General features: G+C 35.9%; 1 protein-coding gene across 1 annotated transcript; it reads right to left on the bottom strand.

The window, feature by feature from the left end:
* Nucleotides 1-1,928: 1,928 nt before the first annotated feature.
* Nucleotides 1,929-20,578, bottom strand: LOC135694953 (DNA excision repair protein ERCC-8). Its single transcript, XM_065213850.2, has 11 exons — nt 20,257-20,578; nt 19,315-19,419; nt 17,883-18,006; nt 16,364-16,445; nt 15,643-15,711; nt 14,465-14,531; nt 12,945-13,045; nt 12,253-12,377; nt 10,394-10,591; nt 9,242-9,322; nt 1,929-2,534 (listed from the first exon to the last, which is right to left on the bottom strand). The coding sequence occupies exons 1-11, from the start codon at nt 20,427-20,429 to the stop codon at nt 2,445-2,447; spliced, it is 1,215 nt and encodes a 404-aa protein (XP_065069922.1). The 5' UTR covers nt 20,430-20,578; the 3' UTR covers nt 1,929-2,444.
* Between the last annotated feature and the right edge of the window lie 1,026 nt (nt 20,579-21,604).

Raw genomic sequence — 21,604 nt, forward strand, 5'->3', positions numbered from 1 at the left:
TGCAAAAAAGCTCGCAAATATATAAAGCGCCTCAAGGTCGAGGATTTGGTATCTGTATCTTTATGAGAAAATCGTGAATAAAAAAGCTTGGAAATGATGATAATAATAATCATGCCTGGTTGTTGTTGTTTGTTTTTTTATTGTTTCTTACAGTTATCCTTCATAGCAGCTTTTAGCTTCAAAATGCATAAGGTTTGTATCATGCTTTTCGCTTATGTGGCCTCTGTTAACAACATTCTTCAGAGTGCTTAAATATCTGACGCTAGCGGTGTTCAGATCGAGCGTTTTCAATATTGTTTACAAAACTGCGGAGAACGATACTCCAAGACTATTACTGATTCCTAAGCATTAGATGCCACTGTTACGACACTAGCTTAATTACCAAGTAGCCTGGACGTTTTCATCTCTCTGGTCTTACTCTGTTATTAGCGCCTTCCTTTCGGAAGCTTTCTTCCTGCAGAATATGGTTTTACAGCGACAGTGCAGATGAAGGCAGCAGAGAAGAGGTCGTCGATATAGAAATTAAACGTTGCTTGTTTAATTAAAGTGATATTCTCACTGACAAATTATTATCCCCTTGCTTTGGTAATGATTGGATGCACACTAAGCATAACCGTTTGCCGATATTAAAACATTAAAGTTTAATATTGTACAGCAAATACTGTTTAGCCAACTCGATAATCTGACAGCAGATCTAGAGCTCATGGTAGCATCTTAATTCCTTAATTTTAAGCTTAGCTTTGCAGCTGATACTTTGGTATCAAGTGCAATGATGCGAAGGTCACAGCTCTCTCATCATAGACAAAGCACTTAAATGTCTGCAAAAGAAACAACAAGGTCATTACGCGGTACCTCTTTTCAAACAGTTTGCGGTGCAATAGCAAGTCGCTAGTCCCCGCTCTTAACACCTGCCATTCTGATTATCTGTATACGTGTTTTTACGTGTGAGTAGTTTTATACGTGTATAATAGAGATTCTATCATGAACATCAATGTCCGCATATCCCTTCTGTTCACCTTCAAGTCTGCCAAAACTCAAAACACCGACAGGATTTTTGCTAGCAGTTACCCCTTTCAAACAATGTTTGATTATTCTTCATAGATATATACTTTTTGGACATAACCTGTATTTTAGAAACTAAGTTCGCTTAGATGTTCTTCCAAAATTTGTTCAAGGGGAACAGGGCCGTCGCTAGCTATTGTGCTCAAGGGAAGTACTCAGGTCTCATTGGCCGCCAAAATGGGCGAGCCGTCCTTCAGCAGCCGAAAGTCTGAAATTTTCCAACAAAGTACCCTCAATGGTAAAAACTTTTTGTTTTTTAACGGAAGGGGAGTGGGTGACAAAGCTCTAAAATTAAGGCCGGAAATTTGTAACACGAATCTAAATTCATAAAACTGCGATCCCTTTAAAGTTAGAAAATACTTTATCATAAGAGAAAGCTCGTGGCAAAATATTGATTCATTCTGAAAATATGTTTTTTCAAACTGATCAAATATAGCACTGCAACCTATGAGAAGAATACTTCTTATTTCATCCTCGGTCGAACAGAAGTAAAAAATATCAAACAATTGCTTGAGGTCAGAAGTTGGCTTTGAATTACCGAGACGTCGCAACGCATAAAAAAACCTCGATCTGAATAACGCTGTCAACATAAAAGTTCCCTTTGAAAAATGTTGTTTTGCTTCTCTTGCTGTATCAAGTGGCAACTCACTCTTGCAAACAGTGCACGAGACCTTCAACAAACCATAAAGGATTTCTACTGATTTCCTGGTAAAACAATAAGATTCCCACCAAAGGTGTACGAGACTCCAAAGAGTAATTTGCCACTAGTGATGTACAATGTTTCTTTTATAATTCAGCTAACAATGTTCGGCTCAAACACAGTCGATGATGAATGGACAGGCAGATTGCAACGATCAACAACAGCCTTCTCATAGTGATTTATTGTATGCAAATATGCGTGATCCAAAAAAATTAAAAGTCGGTAAAAAGTTTGTTACAGTAGCCTAAAAATATCCAGAAATTTACAAAACAATAAAAACTGTTTTGATCTTCTAAAACTTTTCAACATCATCAATCAAACTTCTATTTGATCACAAAAGTTGCCAAGCAAGTCTACGTTCCTCTAAACAGTTGCTTTTAAAAACCTCAACGGGAACATTAAAACCCCATTCAGCCTGGAAAACACACCCAGCTGACATATTTCTATTCGGAAGTATGTACCAGGGAGAACACGATCGTGCTTATTCATGGTTAGTGTGTAGGCAAAGTTAGATTGACTCAGCTAGTATGTTATATTAAAACATTTTTTACGTAAGAGAGTCTGTAATGCTTTTATTGTGTACTTCCATAAACTTTTAGCTCAGTATTTGTATGGCTGAAGACCTGGTTTTACACATTGGCAATGCCGCCTCATAGCAGCGTTAGAGTGGCAAGGACGAGGCTTACTGGGTGCCATCTTCGTCTGCGTCATCACTACTCCAAGCATCTTGGTAGGCTTGCTCAGTATCACTTTGTTTTTCACCTGTTTTTTTCTGGAAAGACAAAACATCTTTCATAATTTCACTAAATGATCTGTTCCGCTGCATCAAAGACCATACATAAAAAGAAGTGCTTATTTATCTATCGTCTTCATTAAAACGGGCAAGAAAGTCCCAAAATTAAACAGAAAACAACAAAAAGCAATCCTGCCACAAAAATTAAAACTTTAAATCTAAAGGCAAGTCTTTCGGCAAGAAATCATTACGATAAAGTCAGTAAATAATTATTTGCAAGTACTTTCCTCAAAACAGTTTATCGATGACAAAAGGACACTCCAAAGTTCCATTTAATTCTGTGATAAAGACACTTGTATGTAATGGTGTGATAATTTAGCAATAGCGTGGGTTTTTCCTATTAAAAATTTATCTACCTAAAACTGTTGTGTCAGTCATTTGCAAAACCCCTGGGTCAACCAGTCTTGCCGGTGTACTATACGTTTCTGCATGAGCATGCGTTTCTGCATGGTTTCTGCATGGGCCGAGACGCAAATGCGTTTCAAGTATGACATGCAGGGCCTAGCTGTGAATGGCGTGAAGCGCACATGCGTTATAGACAGGACATAAATGTGTTTCAACGGATGTGCGTTTCCTAACAACTTTTAATAAAGGTTTGTGAAAAGATCCATCGTCACAAAACCTTAATAACAAATTTATGCAAGTTAGAAAACAGCAACTAGCTAATATAAAGCTAAGAATATGTGATAATATCATGCGTTATACGAATAAAATCATGCAGATTTACACAAAGAGCTTCCTTCAAAATGATTCCCATAATTCAAAGCCAACGATATAAAATTAGTTGCTGATATACGACTATTCTTTTGGCTAAAGAACCAGATAAACTTGTTACACAGGTCAAGGAATCAAATTCTGGGCAATTTTCGAATAAATCACAGATGGTATAGAATTCTTACCATTCTGATAAAAAAGTAAACCAGTAGTAGTTGATTTTCATCCTCCACAGCTCTATTTCTAGTATTGTTAATTATTTGTTTTAAAGTTTGCAAATAAATTAAAGCTGAAAATGCTTACCAACTACTTACGAAAAAAACATAAAATTTTCTATTAGAAGAATAAAATTAGAAAAAAGCTTGTTTCAATGTTTCAAACCTAAATTTGAATAAAATATCTTATATTATCTGCTTTGCATTTATGGGCTTTTATAAATATCTAAAGCGAGTTTTTCAAATCTGGTCATAGTGTCTCTCGTACTTTTTCCTATAAATATGACCGTTTGATTCCAAGGCAAGTTGACAATTGTAGTTCATCAAGAGACGTTAGATTGTAAGGAATTTTTTCCACCAAAGCTAGCTTTATGAAGCTAGAACACCGAGGGTATCGCAAACAAAGGGTGTGGGGTTCAATGGAAGAAAGATTGTAAGTAGTTCAGAGCCCTTACGTCTTCAAAGATCAATAAAGAATCAGGCAATGATTGTTACTCCGTTGGTAACATATGATATTCAGGGACAGATTAACCAGGAGGGGGCTGTAGAGGGTGCGCCACCCCCCAATATTTTTATGTCCTTTGGTAAATTTTGTTTTGATTCGGTTAAAAACATTTTTGGTGGTCAGTAGCGAAAAAATAATGGAACAATTTACTTTTTTTATCTTCTTAACTTCTTCACCTTGAAGCGAGAAGTTTAATTTCTAAAATGGGCCTTTCCAATATTTTCCAGTTACCTGAAAGGTGGTTTCACCAAAATCCAATAAAACACCCCCCAATCATTGCCGCTGAAATCCGTCCCTGATGATATTCCCGCGAAGGTTTCAAGATTTCTTGTTGGTACTAAATCGAAAAAAGGCCTCTCCAAGTGGCAGCTTTTTTAATCAATTTGGAGGCACTACTTTTCAAAGTACCATTAATACTCGATTTGGTCCGGGGAGGAGGGCGGTCCTTGTAATTGTAGATGTTTCTGTAACGGGCTAAAGCAAATTGGTTTTTTTGAAAATTTTGTAGCGCTGCCTGAAGAAAGATGAAATTGGAAAAGCTATGAATTGAACAATTACTGTTTACATCGACTTTAAAACAATAATAATATCATCAAAACAGAGTTTTTTTAATACATAATTTATCACTGGCTAAAATCATGTACATTTTTCAGCGGTAAGCCTCAAGTGGGGCTTAACAATATGGGAACTGATTTCTCGGGAGCAGGAGGGACCCATTGGTGGCTTTTTCTATTCTCTGCTGCATTGCACTCGCGATGACTAACTCCAGATGAATAAAGCATTCTCGCACAAGGAAATATAAAGCTTCATAAAGCTTCAGCAAGACACTTGCAAGGGAAAATATTGTAATAACTTTCTTACGCAATAAAACAAAGCGCGTAAAAACCAATATGGGTTTTTTAATCATTCATCATCTGAACGATAAAAATTGCTTCTAGTAAGTTAGTTTGATCTTAAGACAGCAACTTCTTTTAAGGATAGATCTTTTTTATAAGAATTCGATTTTAATGCGGGTTCCAGTTTTGGAAATACGATCGTGAATGGAGAAAGGGCTAGGTATTTTAACGCCCTGGCCATGTTTGTTGATTCCCAAGTGCTTTCTACATCGAATCACGAGATTTCGAGATGTTTTGCCATAATAGGTGGCGCTGCAGCCACTACACGTAAACTTGTTTATAACGTTAGAGCACAAGAGTGGAGTGTGATGATCTATAAAGATGAATAATCCGTGTCTTTCTTGACAAAACGTTTAAACCTACTACTAAAACCTCTAACCTTGACAGTAATAAACAGCCTCTCTCGTTCTTTTTACCCTTTTTAGGAAACTATAGCCTCGGCATTAAGAAAAACATTACTTAGCTCACGAAGAAATGCTACCCTGATGTTTAGCTAAAATTCTCTGAAACTCTTAATGAATTTTAAAGTGCCACTGAATTGAAAAAAATGAAATTTTTTTTATTGTTGATTCTGGTAGACTAATCATCGCTGATTTCGAAAAAAAGTTTAGTTTTTTAATTTGGAGCCCACAAATAGGGGTTTCTGGGGCTCTTTTGCGAGTAGGTCGTGCGAAAAGAGGCTGGGGCGAGTGACGCATTCAGATTTATATAGTCAATTCAGCCATAGTGAGGGCTGTAAGAAGATAAAAAGTTACAAATTGTGTAAAACATGATACAAGCATGAAACCTGATAGAGATAGGCAGTTTGATACGCTGAAAAAGATGGGGTGTGAATAGACGCTGACAAATATCCCCTTGTGCTATTTATAGAGTGGGGTACTAGGTTCCAAACCTCTAAGCAGTAATTGACATAATTTAGCCATTAGATCGCGATACCAGCTTGGAACTTGGTAGTAAAAGGCAGTTTGATACGCCAAAAAAGATAGGAAGCGAATAGACGCTGAAAAATACCACTTATGCTATTTATAGACTGGGGTACCAGGTCCCAGACCTCTAAGGAGTGATTTTTATAATTTAACTTTTAGATCGCGACATCAGCATGGAACTTTGTAGAGATGAGCAGTTTGATACGCTGAAAAGGATAGGATGCGAATAGACGCCGAAAAATTTCCCTTGTGCTATTTATAGACTGGGATACTAGATTCCAAACCTCTTAGCAGTAATTGTCACAATTTAACCATTAGATTGTGATACCAGCATGAAACTTGATAGAGATAGGCAGTTTGATACGCCAAAAAGATGGGGTATGAATAGAAGCTTAAAAATATCCCACCGTGCTACTTATGGACTTTTAATCAATTCCATTTAAAATGAACTTCTTTACTTTTTGAGGTCCCCTGACCACGAGGTTCTGGGGCAACTTATCCCATCTTGACGGCCCTGGCAATAACTGATGCTTTGACAGTGGCAACGCAAGTTGGAAAGTGGGAAAAGCGCCGAAAAATGTGCAATTTGTGTGGTTCTATAATTGATCAACTTTTTCCCTTGATCAGTTTGCTCACTTTTATTCATAATTAGTTAAGCTGTTCGTAAAAGCATTCTTATTCGACACGCTCAATAATTCACAAAAGGTAAATGATCGGCATGAAGTCTTCGTAAGAACTGCACGCAAAAAGTTTGCTTATTTCATATGGGATCGAAATTTTCACAAGAAAATACCTTGCACATGTCTTGTAGTTAGATAGCTAGTGATATTTAGAGCACAAGTATCGCACTATTTCCATCCACTTTAATTTTTTTTTGGTTTTTTATCGCACTCGAAATACAGTCTTCAGTACTGAAGCCCGCATCACTTCCGCGACTTATAAACGTTAATGCGTCACACATTCCTGAAATTCCTCACAGACCGCGCACAAACTTTCGCACAAAAAGTCTTGAAAATCGCAACTTTGAAGCGTTGTAGCTTCAAAACACTTCACAATTCCGAAAAGCGAACTTCAGCATCGGATTCAGGAGCACCGACTTGACTTAGAACATCAATAAAAAAAATTTGATTTTTCCAGTTCAGTGGCACTTTAATAGTAAATATAATAGAAAACCCTCATGAAAAGCACTTTTCAGATATTCAAGTTTTCCTCTTTCAAAATCTTATTATAATCAATAACCGAAAAGGGAACAGAAAATTTTACCAATTCAAGCACAATTTAAACCAGCAGAAACATCACTAATCTTTGAGTCTAAACCATTAAGAAACATCAAGACATACAACATTTAGTGTTTGAAAGGGCATGGTTTTTATAATTTTTCCAAGGTCCAGTCTCGTGGGCCCCTTATTTTAATACCCCATCGACAATATTCCCATCAAGTCTTGCAAGTGTCCTTTAGAAAGAACAGGAAGAGATGCTTCGTAGACTTTAAAATGTTTAATTGCAAAAAGCTCTTTCCGTAGAAGGTATTTGCATTGTTTAACCCTCTCATATATCTCTATTCAAAACGTATTAAAAGCCTGCATTGATAGGCTGCTTTGCCCCTAAAAGATTTTCTAAATTTGTGCAATTTTTTATATTTTTCCTTTCGAAAAACTGGCATATCTTTTGTCAGCAACAATGTAAGGCATAAACCTCAATACATTAAAACTTGTTCGATAGTGCCGTCCCTGGCAAAAACAAATGCTCCAAACATTTTTAATACTGCCAAAAGGTTTAGGGGTACCGATAATTGGTATGTAGCGGTTGAAGCAAAATGGTCGAACAGGGACTTCCATAAAAATAGCAATATTGCTTTTTGGTGAAAATTACTAAAGTTCAATTTTAATGCCAGCTGAGGATTGCGAAAACATATATTCAAAATAGAAGGAAAACTAAAAAATTTCAAATACTAAAGGCAACTTGTGTCGTAACTTAAATCGAATCGGGCTAATTAATCCAACCTCTGTTATAAATATTTTTTTCACGATGATCATCGATGGTGTTTTGCATTTAGACATCCGTTCCTCTCGTTATATGCTCCATGCAGAAACGCATAACACTGAAATTCTCTATGCGTTTCTGCATGGGCCCAAGGCAAACTACAAAAATGATAAAGATTCAAAAATGCTACTTGCATCGAAAAGTTTGACCTAGATCAAGTTCTCACAATCACTTCTTGTTAGTTAACATGCTTTTACGATGATATTCGATGGTGTTTTGATTTTAGATGCCCCATGCAGAAACGCATAACACTGAAATTCTCTATGCGTTTCTGTATGGGCCTAAGGCAAACTACAAAAAAAGATAAAAAATTCAAAAATGCTACTTGCATCGAAAGGTTTGACCTAGATCAAGTTTTCACAATCACTTCTCTTGTTAGTTAATATGCTTTTACGATGAAATTCGATGTCGTTTTGATTTTAGATGCCCCATGCAGAAACGCATAGCACTAAAATTCTCTATGAATTTCTGCATGGGCTAAGCGGATGGTAGTTGCTCACCTTATCAATAGCTTGATTGTAATTTTGCCTTTTGAGTTTATCGCGTGACGAGGTTTATATATTTTTGAGTATTTGATATTTTGTTGATATATAGAACTTCGATTTGTTTTGGTATTGTTTATATTGCATGCTTGCGTTGTGTATCCCACAGCTAGGCCATCTATGTCCGCCATTACACTTTAACATTTGAAACGCATATGTGTCTCAGCCCATGCAGAAACGCATGCCCGTGCAGAAACGCATATGACACCGGAAAAGGATTTTCAAGGGTAGGAATGTTGAGAAAAGTTGGCTATCTTTAAATTTTCCTATGTGAAGACAGGTTGTCTCAGATCAGAGTAGTGTAACCATAAAAAAGCAAGCCCACGCAAGCTGTCAAAACTGACGTTCAGCTATCTATTTACCGTCTTTACTCGATTAAACGCGAGGAAAATTTCCTCGATTAAATTGAGAAAAATTAGCTTTAAGCAAATGGATGCGAGATAAAAGCAGTAAATGAAAAACAGACAATCAGTGGATTCTACGTGACTTAAAAAGCATACTCTGCTGATTATATGCCTCCATATATTACCAAACCAAATCATCGTCCCTCGTGCTAGGCCCCATCGATGGTCAACCTTCCGCAAGAACAAGCTGACCCGGGTTCGCGTAAACATAAATACTTCCTGCTGCAGATGATTGAGCCATAGTCTATAGATTATGATTGAGCTGACCAAGGGGTGGAGTCCAACCCAGGCTTATGTAAACAGCGTTTTAATGTCATTGTTCTGCGGTTCATGTCTTGTGCTATTGCACCGGCATTTTAAATGCGCTGTAAGGAAATCAATTGCCAATTCTATTGTTTCTTATATTAGACTAGTAAAAGTTTAAACGAAAGCTATACTTACAAAATCAAGTAAGTGACTTGCCCTGTACCCTGCCGTAGACCAAGACAAAATACGCGTGTCCATGCTGCCACTGTAGAGCTCCTAAGTAAAAATATGTTCTTGAAAGACTAAAGGAATAACTTTTTTCAAAATAGAATTACTTTTTTCTGTAGATAAAAAGACACCTACCCATAAAGAAACAAGAATCTGCCCAAATTATGTACATTTTGTGCAGAAATTTATGCAGAAAAAATATGTGGAGATGCATCATGTGCAACCTTCGATCCTAAAGATCATGGTATACGCGTGAGATATTGTCTTAGTTCTGAAGAGTCCTGGCATATCTTATTCCAACATCCTTCAGAGAATGATAGATATTTTCACTAACAACAGATATACAACACGCAGTATGTTTTAAGTAGTTATTACAGGAAAAAATCTAAAGAATTCTGATACGTAATGCTCTAGCAATCATATTTCAAAGGCCTTTCAATACATCGTGGACAGCCGTGATAGCAAATCAGCCATCTTTAGGCTCCTATTTCACCTGTTAGACCATCCTTTGGTATCTCTAAAGAACACAAATCAAGCAAGCGACCTCCTTAAAGCATGATAATTGCATACAAAGTTTCTACCGTATTTCCTTTAATGAACGCCACCCTCTGATAAATGCCGCCCTCTATTGAACGCCGCACTTTGAAAAGCAGCGCTCATTAGAAAATACACCAAACAAGAAGTAACGAATGGTTTATTTGTTGCTATTCGAAAGCTATTAAAGTTGTCATGTCATAGAGACGTGGGCTCTGACGAAGACAGGGATATTGACATTCCTTGACATGTCCATAACGTGATCTTTCAAAAAATTTTCACACAATATTTATCACGTGTTTTTGGAAAAAGAAAACATTGCTTGAAGTCTGTTTTTACCTTTTTTATGGTACTTCTCTTGTCATTTTTTATTTGACAAACTTTTCATTTTGTATTTAAGGCCGCCCTCTGATAAACGCCGTCCTCTTTTGAACGCCGCATACAAAATTTGAATTTTGTAATAAACGCTGCGGCATTCTTTAGAGGAAATATGGTTAACAAAAAGTTTGCTATAAAACGTGGACTTGGCTTCGAAAACTCTGTTTTTACGAATTCAGAAAAGAAGGTTGCTATTGAGAATTTTACCTGGAAGCAGTTCTCATATAGACAACAATTGACATTCCCATAATGTCCGGTAAGAAAGCCGAGTTTCTTGCCAGAAAATATGTCGAACATTGCGATGTTGTTTTCTGTTGGTACGAAGACGATATCCTGGTTGAGTTCCCTGGTCACAGCCAGTTGCACGTGCTTTTTAGACAAGTTGTAAACACTTCCATAATTTACCTGAAGAGAAAGGATGGAAACATGAGATTTGAATGCAATGTAATAATATTTTGAAACATTATAAACGTTTCTACACAGAAAACTGCTTTCTGTAATTTGATTTGATTTGATTTGATCTGATTTATTATTCAAATTCTACTACAATAATAATTGCTAACATAATACTGATATTAATAATATAGAAAAATAAAACAACAGCACAATGCAACTAGATGTAGTAGAATTCTTTAGGAGGAGCTCTCAAAGTAGGTAAACTAACGAGATGAGAGCCCTCTCCCCCCTGTCGTCTATCAGAACCATAAACACAAAGGCGATGCCAAATTGCTAGCTTAAATAATATAATTTGTTAAACGTATCGAATACAAATTTCATCTAGGCATTCCCATAGCATTTAGCAAGTGATGTTTTCCATTCTTTTTGAATAAAAATCTTGAGGTAGAGTCTCGAATATCAGCTGATAGGTCGTTCCAAAGTTTCGCTCCCATATATCGAATGGACTTTAAGCCAAATTGAAGCGTTTTTTTTTATCTAGATAGATATATCCTCGGAAAGACTGCCTTGTTTCATAGTGATGGACTGAAATATTTAGTGGGAAGAAATCTTTGAAGCAACAAATGTTAATAACCAGAGTTTAAATATGTCATTAATTAAAAAAACAAATGTTAATAACCAGAGTTTAAATATGTCATGAAGTCTGAGTAGTTTCAGACTTCTAAAGATCAGTGTTGAATGGGAAAAGGCCTTTTCATGTGAAATTGCTCTAAAAGCTCTTTTTTGCAGTTTGAAAATAGGGTCAACGTATAATGCAAATGTTTGGCCCCAAATAATGATACCGTACTGGAAAAATGACATAAATAGAGAATTTTAGATGCATATTAAAGAATCAGTTGGTACATAATGTCTGATTTTGAAACAAACTCCGCATGTCCTGTAATCCACGTCCTCTGCATGGTTTGTAATTATGAAAATCACGTGTCGTGAATCTTAAAGTAGGTCTGAATATCTCAATAGAATTGACGCCATTCGTTTGAGTCAATTCATTAAATCGATCTAAACAATTTAGTTACCAATACACGTGTTAATGCTGTGTTAAGATCTTTATTTACTCTGAATGTATTCATTCTATTATAATTGTTCTTCTTCAAAACTCTAATCTTATGTCATACTTTCTGTTTTAGTATCAAACTAACCTTGTTGTGTGTAGTTGCAGACAAATCAATTTCGAAATAAGAAGAGCATTAAAAACATTCAAGCCACAAACAAATGAAAACAAGACCATCAAGCCTCGCTAGAAATTATCTGGTTCTTACAGCTAAAGCAAGCAAGAATTAACGTGTAAGCTGTTAGGCAAACAGGATTCTTCATGAACAGCTGAATGAAAGATTCGAGGGTACTGAAACAATGTTGGTTGAATTCAGTCAAAATTAATTAGATCTCAAAGGTAATCTTAGAAAATTGCTTAAACAAGAAAATTCCAGATCAGTTAATTTGTACCTTGCTGTCCCCGTAGCAACAAGACTCTCAAAATGGCGAATCTCTAAGTAGTTCCAGGGAGCTCACAGTTTTATAAAAAGGTAGCCAAAACACAACTAGATTGGTTCAAAAATCTGTAGACCGCAAGAAAATTTCCATTTTTAAGGCCTAAAACGCTTTAAACAAACCAGGGTGTTTTGCGAGGTCCATACATCCCATAAGCGCAGTCTATCGTCAGTGCCGTAAGACAAAAGATGAAGACCGTCAGATGTAAATGAGAGCCCATTAATGTACCCATTGTGGGCTGTGACATCTGAAACGTAAAGAAAATACAGACTAATGGTAGCATTGGTTATACATTATTCTGGCATAAAACTCATTAATACCCAGATATTCAATAGCAATTGTCAATACACATTTTTCCCATCATCAAGGACGTTAAAACTTAGTTGCTCTTAGCATTATCAAAACACGTGCATCGTTTTATGAAAGTTACACTTAGTTTACAGCCAGTTACTCTTAGTATTATCAAAACACGTGCATCGTTTTACAATAGTTAAACTTAGTTTACATTCAGTTACTCTAAGTATTATCAAAACACGTGCATTTTTTATCACAGTTACGTCAAATAAACTAATTGTCTTTTGATTTATTAAAGGAATTTGAATCAATCATGTGCTATATCAAGCAACAATCATGATATTGTAAAATACCGGATAGCAATAAATCAAATGATTGAAAAAGCTATGAAAGCTATCGGGGCAAAAATACTTCCTTCACAAAGCAATGGGCGTGAGGGCATAATTTTGTGTCCAGAAAATCTGGTTACCCTCAAGCTAATAGACAGTAGAAATGGATAAAGACACAAATTTGTTAATACTTGAACTTGTGCTACTGGCTGCCTTTCCATTGTGCTGGTCCAAGCTCATCAAACAGGCTGCGGCCTTTCTTATGTCCCAGATCATCACCCGGTTGTCCTGACTACGAAAAAATTGTTGGTTTCAGAAAATAAGCAACACATAAAATGCTACCTCATATATATTCAATGGCTTCTTAAAATCTAGTGGTTCCCTCTCACTTAATTCCTTTAAGTTCTATTTTTTTTTCTTTCCTCTATTCTGGTTCCTCGATTCTTTCACCGATCCTTATCTCTCTTCGCTTTTCTTCACATTCTCTCCTTTTGGTCCAATTCCCTTTCATCCTATTTTCCTTTCTTTCTTATTTCCCTCTACTTTCATGTTCTTCCCCTTCCCTTACTTTTTAATCATTTTGTCCTTACTCCTTCTATCCTTATCCCTTCGATACATTGTACTGCTTTCTTTTCCCTTTCCATTCATTTTTCAACTCTTCTTTAACTTCCATCCTTCTCACTTTCTTCATTCCCTCTTTCATTTATATCCACTGTACTTTCTTACCATTCACAATACTTTTCTCCGTCAAATTTCAACACTTAAGTTTTCAAGCAATACTACCTCTCCATGCTGTTCACGTTCAGAGATAAATTTTAAAGATAAATAGACAAAACATTGCAAAAACCAGACAAAAATCAGACAAAAATCAGACAAAAACCAGACAAAACCAGGCAGAAAACAGACAAAAACATACCTAAAAGATTAAGTAATCAGCTAATTATTACTGCTAATCCTAATATGTTAGACCATAGAACGTGACAAACAGAGTTTTACAAAACTGACAAGGATTCAATGGCAATGCTAGATCGATTATGAATAGTCGACCAATCTAACCAAGAAACTTGCAAAACGTGTCATACATAAAACCCCACATCTTGCAGCATTCAAATTGCGTACAATTATATCACAGGATAAGAAAAATGCAAAAGGGAAACTCAATTCATAAGAATTCGACGCTAATTGCAAGCGCATGTGCCAAAGATTCAAGGCTAACCAAGTTTGTCATCAGCAAGAATGCTTTTTCGTCGGCAAGGATGCTTGCTCAAGGCAAATTTATCATGAAGGTGGCAATGGATGCCTTTACTCGCAGATTGCGGCCAACTAATTGCTGTTTGCCCCACAAAACTTTGGAAAGGACGATTGTTTGTTTCGATTCTTTCGATCACGTCGATTGTTTTGCTGCGTCACTTATCCACTAAAACAAGGTTGACCCAACGACAATTGTTTCTATGGAGTCGTAAAAAAAACAAAAAGGCTGCAGGAGTTGCCCTCCTGTTATTTCTCTATTCTGTGATAAAATACTGCTATACAAAAAATCTGTAAATTTTACTTCAGCGTGCTTCGTCTTCTAGTAACCCAGATTACCTATCAATGCAGATCGTAAAGTATTTTAAAAAATTGTGTTAAAAACATTATGTTAAAAAAATTAAACATCTTGCTTTCCACTGACGAACTAAATTCAATGGCTGAAAATTTCTTAGCATCTCACCTCCCAGAAGCAAGTATATTTTCGTTTCTTGGCGACCATGACACAGCCAAAATAGCTTTCTTATGGCCTGTTTATAGAAAAATTCGTCTTTATTCACTTTACAAGAATATACTTTACAACATTGGCTCAATTCTGAACATTGAGATTATAATAAATATTCTATGAATCACATAAGAAAGGCAACAGAAAAGTTGTTAAACATTAATATAGATGCATCTTAGTGACAATTTTGAAATGCTAATGCCTGCAACGAGGGGAAAATGTACCGCATAGAATGAACAAAATAAAGATGCATTGAAAAGCAATAATTCAATGAAATTTGATATCTGGAAGATTCGTGACACATTCTTACAATTTCAAGAACGAATTGACAGGCATTTGCTAACAATAGTTTTCCTTCGTTTAGTGTTGCATTGAGTAGATGGAGACCGCGTCGTTAAAAGGAAAAATATGCCAAAGAAAATTGATAATCAATGAAGTTGTGCGTGTTGTAAGTCGAAAATGAACAAAATTTGATACAATAAAATAATGACTTTGTACAAGGAATGAATATTTGGTACGATGTTTCGAGCATAACTCTTCATCAGGTAAATAAAGAATAGGAGGAGAAACGGTTAAGAAGAGAATAGAACGGTAGAGTCGAAAGATAAACTACAATGGAACGTAGTAGGAATATGGCGTAGAACGTAAGACGAGATGGAAATATGAAAGGGGGTGGAAAGCGTATGGATTAGAAAAGAAACGAAAATTGTTTATTTAGAATATTAGGAATAAAAGTACCAAGATTGAAAATAATACGTTTTTCGAGGGTTTTGCGTTTAGTGTTGTTATGAGGTGCGTAGCAAAGTCCAGTGATTTAATGCTGGCTGGTGTATGGCCATCTTTGTTAAAATGAATGGAGACTGTGGCATCTGGACCCTCTCTTTTTAACCGTTTCTCCTTCTATTCATTTTACCTGATGAAGTTATGCTCAAAATGTCGTAATAAAAATTAATTTTTTTGTACAAAGTCGTTATCTTATTGTATCAAATTTGATGCCAAAGAAAAGGCTGATACCTCAAAATTTGTATGTTCAGAATACCCATAATAACAGGACGATGTCAATTGAAGTTTTCCCTGAAAACTGGCTAGTGAATTAGTAAAGGAACTGGGCAGCAAAATATAAGAGTGAGAAATACCTCGTAACGAATGTGTAGATGATCCTGATTTTAGGTCACATAAAATCACTTTGGACACATCACATGCAACTGGAAGATGAAATAAAACAGGGAAATTAAACAATCAGTCTTGTAAAACAACTCTCCGTTTGCTATCAATTTATTGCAAGTGATTTGAAGAGGAATACGATTCGCCTTTCCTTGTGATCTAGACTTGCTTCATCGACTTGCAAGCTATAGAATTTTATGCTAAAAACCATAAGCAATGTTATATTCATATATATATTTCTATTGATATACGCCTAGCCTAAACATTGCATTAAAACGCACCACATTATAATTACTTATAGACGACCCCACAATTTCTATAAGACCAGACATGCTTGTGCAATATTTGTATGTGCGATAGTCAATTTTATTCACTTTCACGGTTAAATAGAAAAACAGTATAAGAGCAGGACTTAGAAAACTTACATTGTAGTTACATGGTCAACGTCCGTAAGAACGTTCAGTGAAAACAAAGGAACTATGCTTCTTCGTTTTCCGAAGAAGGCTTTGAAAATCTATCAAATTGTAAGGGGGAAAGGTTTGCACTCTGCATAACAGTCACACGTAGAATAAATGCCAGACGGAGCCTGGTATTTCAGCAATAATAATGTCAATGGATGTTTCCTAAAGAGGCAACGTTTTACTCTTTGCTTTAAAGGATAGAGGAGAATCTGTGAATCTGTCTGCGTATTACCTGCCAAAAGACAATGCTTTTTGGCTGCAACTGACATATGATGACAAAATATATGATTCTGCAAATTGATTTCATCTGCCATCTATTAAAAAAAACAAACACGAACTAAAAAGAGTTAAACATTTTTACTTCATATGGACGTCGGAGCAAATTTTTGGAGTGGGAGGGGGCTCCATACAAATTGTTAAACTGCGATGGCACGATCATCTTTAATGCCAAATCCTTTATATCAGACATCGGCGAAAAAGTGGGGGGGGGGCTACATCACTCCAGTCCCTCGACTCCGACGTATCTGCTTCAGTTATGATTCTTAATTACTTTTCCAGCCGTTTATGATAGAAACAACTTCAAAAATGGAAGCTCTTAAAAGGTCCCTATTTTAATCTATTTACGAATATTGATACTATAACGAAATATCCCTTTTAAATGAGGAAGGGGTCGTGTTTAGCTTATTTGAAGATGCAGAAATTGAAAATGGTATGAAATAGCGGAGACATAGTATACTGAAGTACTTCTCGTCCGATATTACTCAGGGTATAAACATCGGTTAATGACCAAAAGTAAGCTGACAATTTTATCCAGGTTTGGATCGAAAGTAACGTGAGAGGAAGAGAGATGAACTTGATTGGTACTTTTTTACCAATCTGGAGATATAACTTATAAGTCTGGAATGGTTAAAGGAAATAGTGTTATATATAAACAACTCTTGAAGTATTATAGTTTTATATATAATTTATCGCAATATTATCTGTCGTAAACATAAAGAACTTACTAAACAAAAAATTGCAAGAGTCTTCCTAAACTATGAGCACAAGATGTCTGGTTAAATGTGCCTGTCTACTGATTATATTAAAGTAAAATTCCGGATATAAGCCCTGGGCTTATAACGATTAAAATGCCGTCTTTGGGGGCTTATATTTGGGAGGGGGCTATATTCAGGGGGAACTATAAACGAAATTCAGTTAATGTCTGAAGAAAATGCAAAATCAATTTTTTCAAGTCTAAATGAAAAGATCGATCATGTTTCTGAGGCACTTACAATAAAGCTGCAGCCATTGTGGAAAGTTGGATAATTTTGAAAAATAGGAAAGATGGCGTGTAAAGCTAGAAAGGCCTCAGAAGGCACATTGGCTCAAGTAAAAAGGCATTGAGGTACCCTGTTTATATGATATTGTGAGTAATAAGCAATACAGCCTTAAAGGGAGTAATACACTAAAGAAAAAAATGAGCAATTGAATTCTTTGTTCTTGAACTTTGTCTCAGTAATGGCCTGTATTGGTGTTGGAGGTAGAAAATAGTGCTTTAATGTTTTTATGGTTTCATGTTTAACAAAATAGTGCTTTAATGTTCAATTCGAAAATAAGCCTTGGGCTAATATTCGCGAGGACTTATATTTGGAAGCGAGTTTATGTCTTTTACACAATGTTTTTCATGATTTTGACACTTTATTTCAAGTAAAAACAGTCTCAATCTGTAAAGAGAAGTAGACTTAAATTTAATTATGTCAGAATAAATTTACCTGTAAAATATTTGAGTCCCAAATCTTGATTGATTTGTCAAAAGAGCTTGTCACAAACATCCCATTATCACGCGGGTACCACTGCACAGTCTCCACGCTAAACTGATGAGAGTCGTCAGATGATCTACACGAAGAGAGAAGACTGCAATTACTTATTCCATTTACATAAATAATATATTTCAGTCAAATATTTGTTCTCTGAATGATGTCCTAAACGTGAGTGGGCAATGCCAATATTGCTTGATTCTCTGTATACATTTGGTAACAAATCATTTGGCAATCTGTAGATATTTCCACAATAAACAAGCTCAAGTATGAATGATATAAAATTAAACTTTTGAAGAGAATGCTATAAACTTCATGCAATGGCTCTCCTATTCACTGCAGGCTGATTATGTTTATGACAGGGGCGGCTGGGAGAGATTTTAAACTGCTATTAGAGAAAATAGTGGTATCAGGGCATGGCTGACGCTTTTTTTACTTCCAACCACACCCTCTTCAATGGTTGTTTTCAATATTGCACTGTTTTTTTCTATGCTCTACCCTATCGTTACATCTTGATTTTCTTGGCCGCAAGTCGAAAACACATTGCCATTTTCTATTGTAATGCTCATAAAGAGAAAAGCAAAAAAATCAGAGAGGGGGGGCTATGTCCACACTCTTTCAAATTTCTACTAAAACAACCTTCATTGGAATACACCTACAGTTCAGAAGTCATGTCTTCACATTCAGTCCTTCAATTACGACTGTAGGCTTTGGGTTCGACGGCCTGCAGCATGCAGATGAATTTCATCAGCTTACAATGAAAAGGCTCTCTGTCCGTAGCCGTAGCCTCTTTTTTGTTGCTATTAACGGCCCTCTTTTAATAGCAAAATCATATCGGCAAGTATCGTACATTGAAATACTCCTTAATAAGGGCAAATATTTCTGATAAATGCTCATTGTCAACATAAAAAAGCAAAGTACCATATTTTTCAATTCAATTTAAGTGCAGATTTAGATTTTTGATGAAACTAACGTAACAGCTTGAGAATAAACAAAAATAATAAGAGAGTGCTATCTTTCATATATTTAAACGAAGTCGCTGTTGGTGTGTTTATTGTTGTTGTGAAGAAAGGATTGTTTCTCAGTAGCCTAGGAGGGAGGTCTTTTTTTGAAAGGATCAAATCAGTTTCAAGAGTAGTGGCTTCTGCTCGCTTTACCATGGCCATATCACGCCATATGATTGCAAAATGGCAGGGAAACAGTTAACTCAGGAGTTAGCTGTTTAAATAAACTGTTTTTACCAAGGATTTCCAGTGCTAGCTTCATTTTAAAGATACATGACCAATAGATTATGAGAGCCTTTGCTGAAAAAAAATTGCTATTAGACTAATAACACTAATACTGCCCCCAGCCGCCCCTGGTTTATGTAAAAAAAATCTCAACTTGCCTGTTAATAGACCCAATTGATTTGCACACATACTTTTCTTCTTCCTTTTCCAAAACTGATGTGTCATATATTGCAATCTTGGCATCTGAGCTTGCTGAAAGAAGACTAAAGGGAAGGTTGATCATATTAAATGATAGATGATGGCTAATTTTGTATAGAAGACTCAAGTTCATAAGTTTTCAGTACATTAAAAGGATTATCACATTTATTGATAGAGGCTTTTCTTAAATACAAAGTAAAAAAGGCAGCAAGAAGCAAGTTGAAATTTCATTTGCATGCAGTGAAACTTTTTCAATTGAAAACATATATTATTGCCCTTACACATATTATCAGAAAATTGCTAATAAAATAGAACACATTAACTGGAAAAATTTCCTTTAATCTGTCTACTTAATCTTTGTAAATGCCATTATTCAACAGAGCAGCAAGGTTTTCTTGTATTTTAGTTTAAAATTGAAAAGTGGCATTATAAACTTTGGTGACAAACAGACAAATCAAGCAACCAGTTTGCAATTTAGCTTTTGGATTATCTTCTTTAGTTTCCTCTTTTCCCCTCTTTCTGTTTTCTAATAAATGAATTATTTATATAATATAAATTTCCAAGTAATATAAAAATACCTCAATTTCCCCTTTAATAATTTTTTAAAATTTGATAAATATCTTTCAAAGTTAAGTCGATAGATAATTGTGCATCGCTTTTGAAAGTTTCGAAGAAGACAAAAACAATTTTTCCTTCTGTCCAACTTTGACAGCGATCCATCTAAACTAACCTCGTTGCTATCAGGGACTAAGATAGCGGAGGGGGGCGGGGGCCTTGGCCCCAAAAAACTTACGTTGCATAAATAGAATTATTTTTTTTGTAAAATATGGCTGTTGTTTCTCGGTCTTTGGTTGCTACTATGGTTAAAATGAGCTACAGGTTTACGTCAATAGAACACTCACTATCTTTGCTCTTGCTTCTCAAGATCCAACGAATTTACCCCGCTTGAGAATATCTGTTCCATATTTTTATCATTGCTAAGCTGCATTGACATGACACGACGAGTCCTAGCCCACCGCCTCATAAGCAAGCTATCTGCCAGGCCTACCTCTCTTTGCGCGATTAAAGGCACCATTGTTGATAGAAATGTTCGATTTGCACAATCTTACCAAACCACTGAATGCATCTTGGTTACTGTCAATCAGTCATATACTTTGTTAAATCGTTTTGAAAATGATGATTTGTCATGGCTATGTCATCGATAGGCTATGGCAAAAAACCTCGCTTGCATGTCAGTTTAGGTGACTTTCTAAAATTCTTGGAAAAAATCCGTAACGAGAATGGCGGAAGTAGGGAAAGTTTCAAATCCAAAGCTGTTGCTAGATTTCCAGAAATTCTAGTTTGAGAAAAAACTTACTTATACTTCACACTTAATATAAACAATTGTATATTCCGCTATCTTCGAATGTTATTGTACAAACTGCTGACAAAAATAGGAGTTTAGGGGGATCAGTACCAAGGAACCAGCTTCGGTAAACTTTTTATCGTGAAAAAAGGAGACCGCTGTGGTCTCTGGGTATGTAGATCGGCATGCAACGTCATGGTTCGTCAAACATCTCCACTTGTTTCATCGCATGTCTTAAAAAGTTGTAACTTCTTTGAGACAAACAAAAGTAAACACAAAAAATGCCTTTCGTGTTAAAATAGTTTGTCAATTAAAGCTTCTCTCCATTGAGAGCACTTTCTTTCAGAGAAGTAATTTGTTGGTCCCAAAATCCTCCCAACTACGCCTTTTTTATTCCGATATCCACCTAGCCACGCCTTTTCCCCCTACATTCTTTGACCGTGATATTTCGTTTCAAAAAAGCCGCCACCGCAGCAATGCAGTTAATCATTAACCAAACCAAAATTTAGGCCAAATCCGCGTAATCGAAGCAGGGTTTGTCGTGCGCACATTGAGTGCCCAAATTGGAACATATAATTGCCACACTTGTTTTGTCAAATGCAAGAAGGTCAGATGAGCAATTTGTACATCAATCGAAAGCTTTAAGAATGGGGCTCTTCAATGACAAATAAATATCAAATAAAAATCTCCTAATGAAAAATAGGCCAGACAATACATAGATTTACAAAGCTGGGTGCAATTTATTCCATTTTATACTTCCATCTGTGTCTGCAAGGGGTAGTTACAATGCAACTGTTTTTGTAGATTCGTTTTGATAAAGAAAATGTAGACAGGCACAGGTGGAAACATAATGCTTTTCACAAAACATGTTGCGATGCTATGCAATTAGCACCCAGGTTGAAAGA

Source organism: Rhopilema esculentum, chromosome 8 (genome assembly GCF_057945365.1).
Source record: "Rhopilema esculentum isolate cy_ngs chromosome 8, ASM5794536v1, whole genome shotgun sequence".
Lineage (NCBI taxonomy): Eukaryota > Metazoa > Cnidaria > Scyphozoa > Rhizostomeae > Rhizostomatidae > Rhopilema > Rhopilema esculentum.

Coding starts and splice junctions, on each gene's coding strand:
- LOC135694953 (XM_065213850.2), bottom strand. CDS start 20,429: ATGGTGCCTTTAATCGCGCAAAGAGAGGTAGGCCTGGCAGATAGCTTG. Junction 18,007..19,314: donor TCAATTGGGTCTATTAACAG/GCAAGTTGAGAT, acceptor CTCTTCGTGTAG/ATCATCTGACGACTCTCATC. Junction 13,046..14,464: donor AATATACTTGCTTCTGGGAG/GTGAGATGCTAA, acceptor ATTTTTTCGTAG/TCAGGACAACCGGGTGATGA.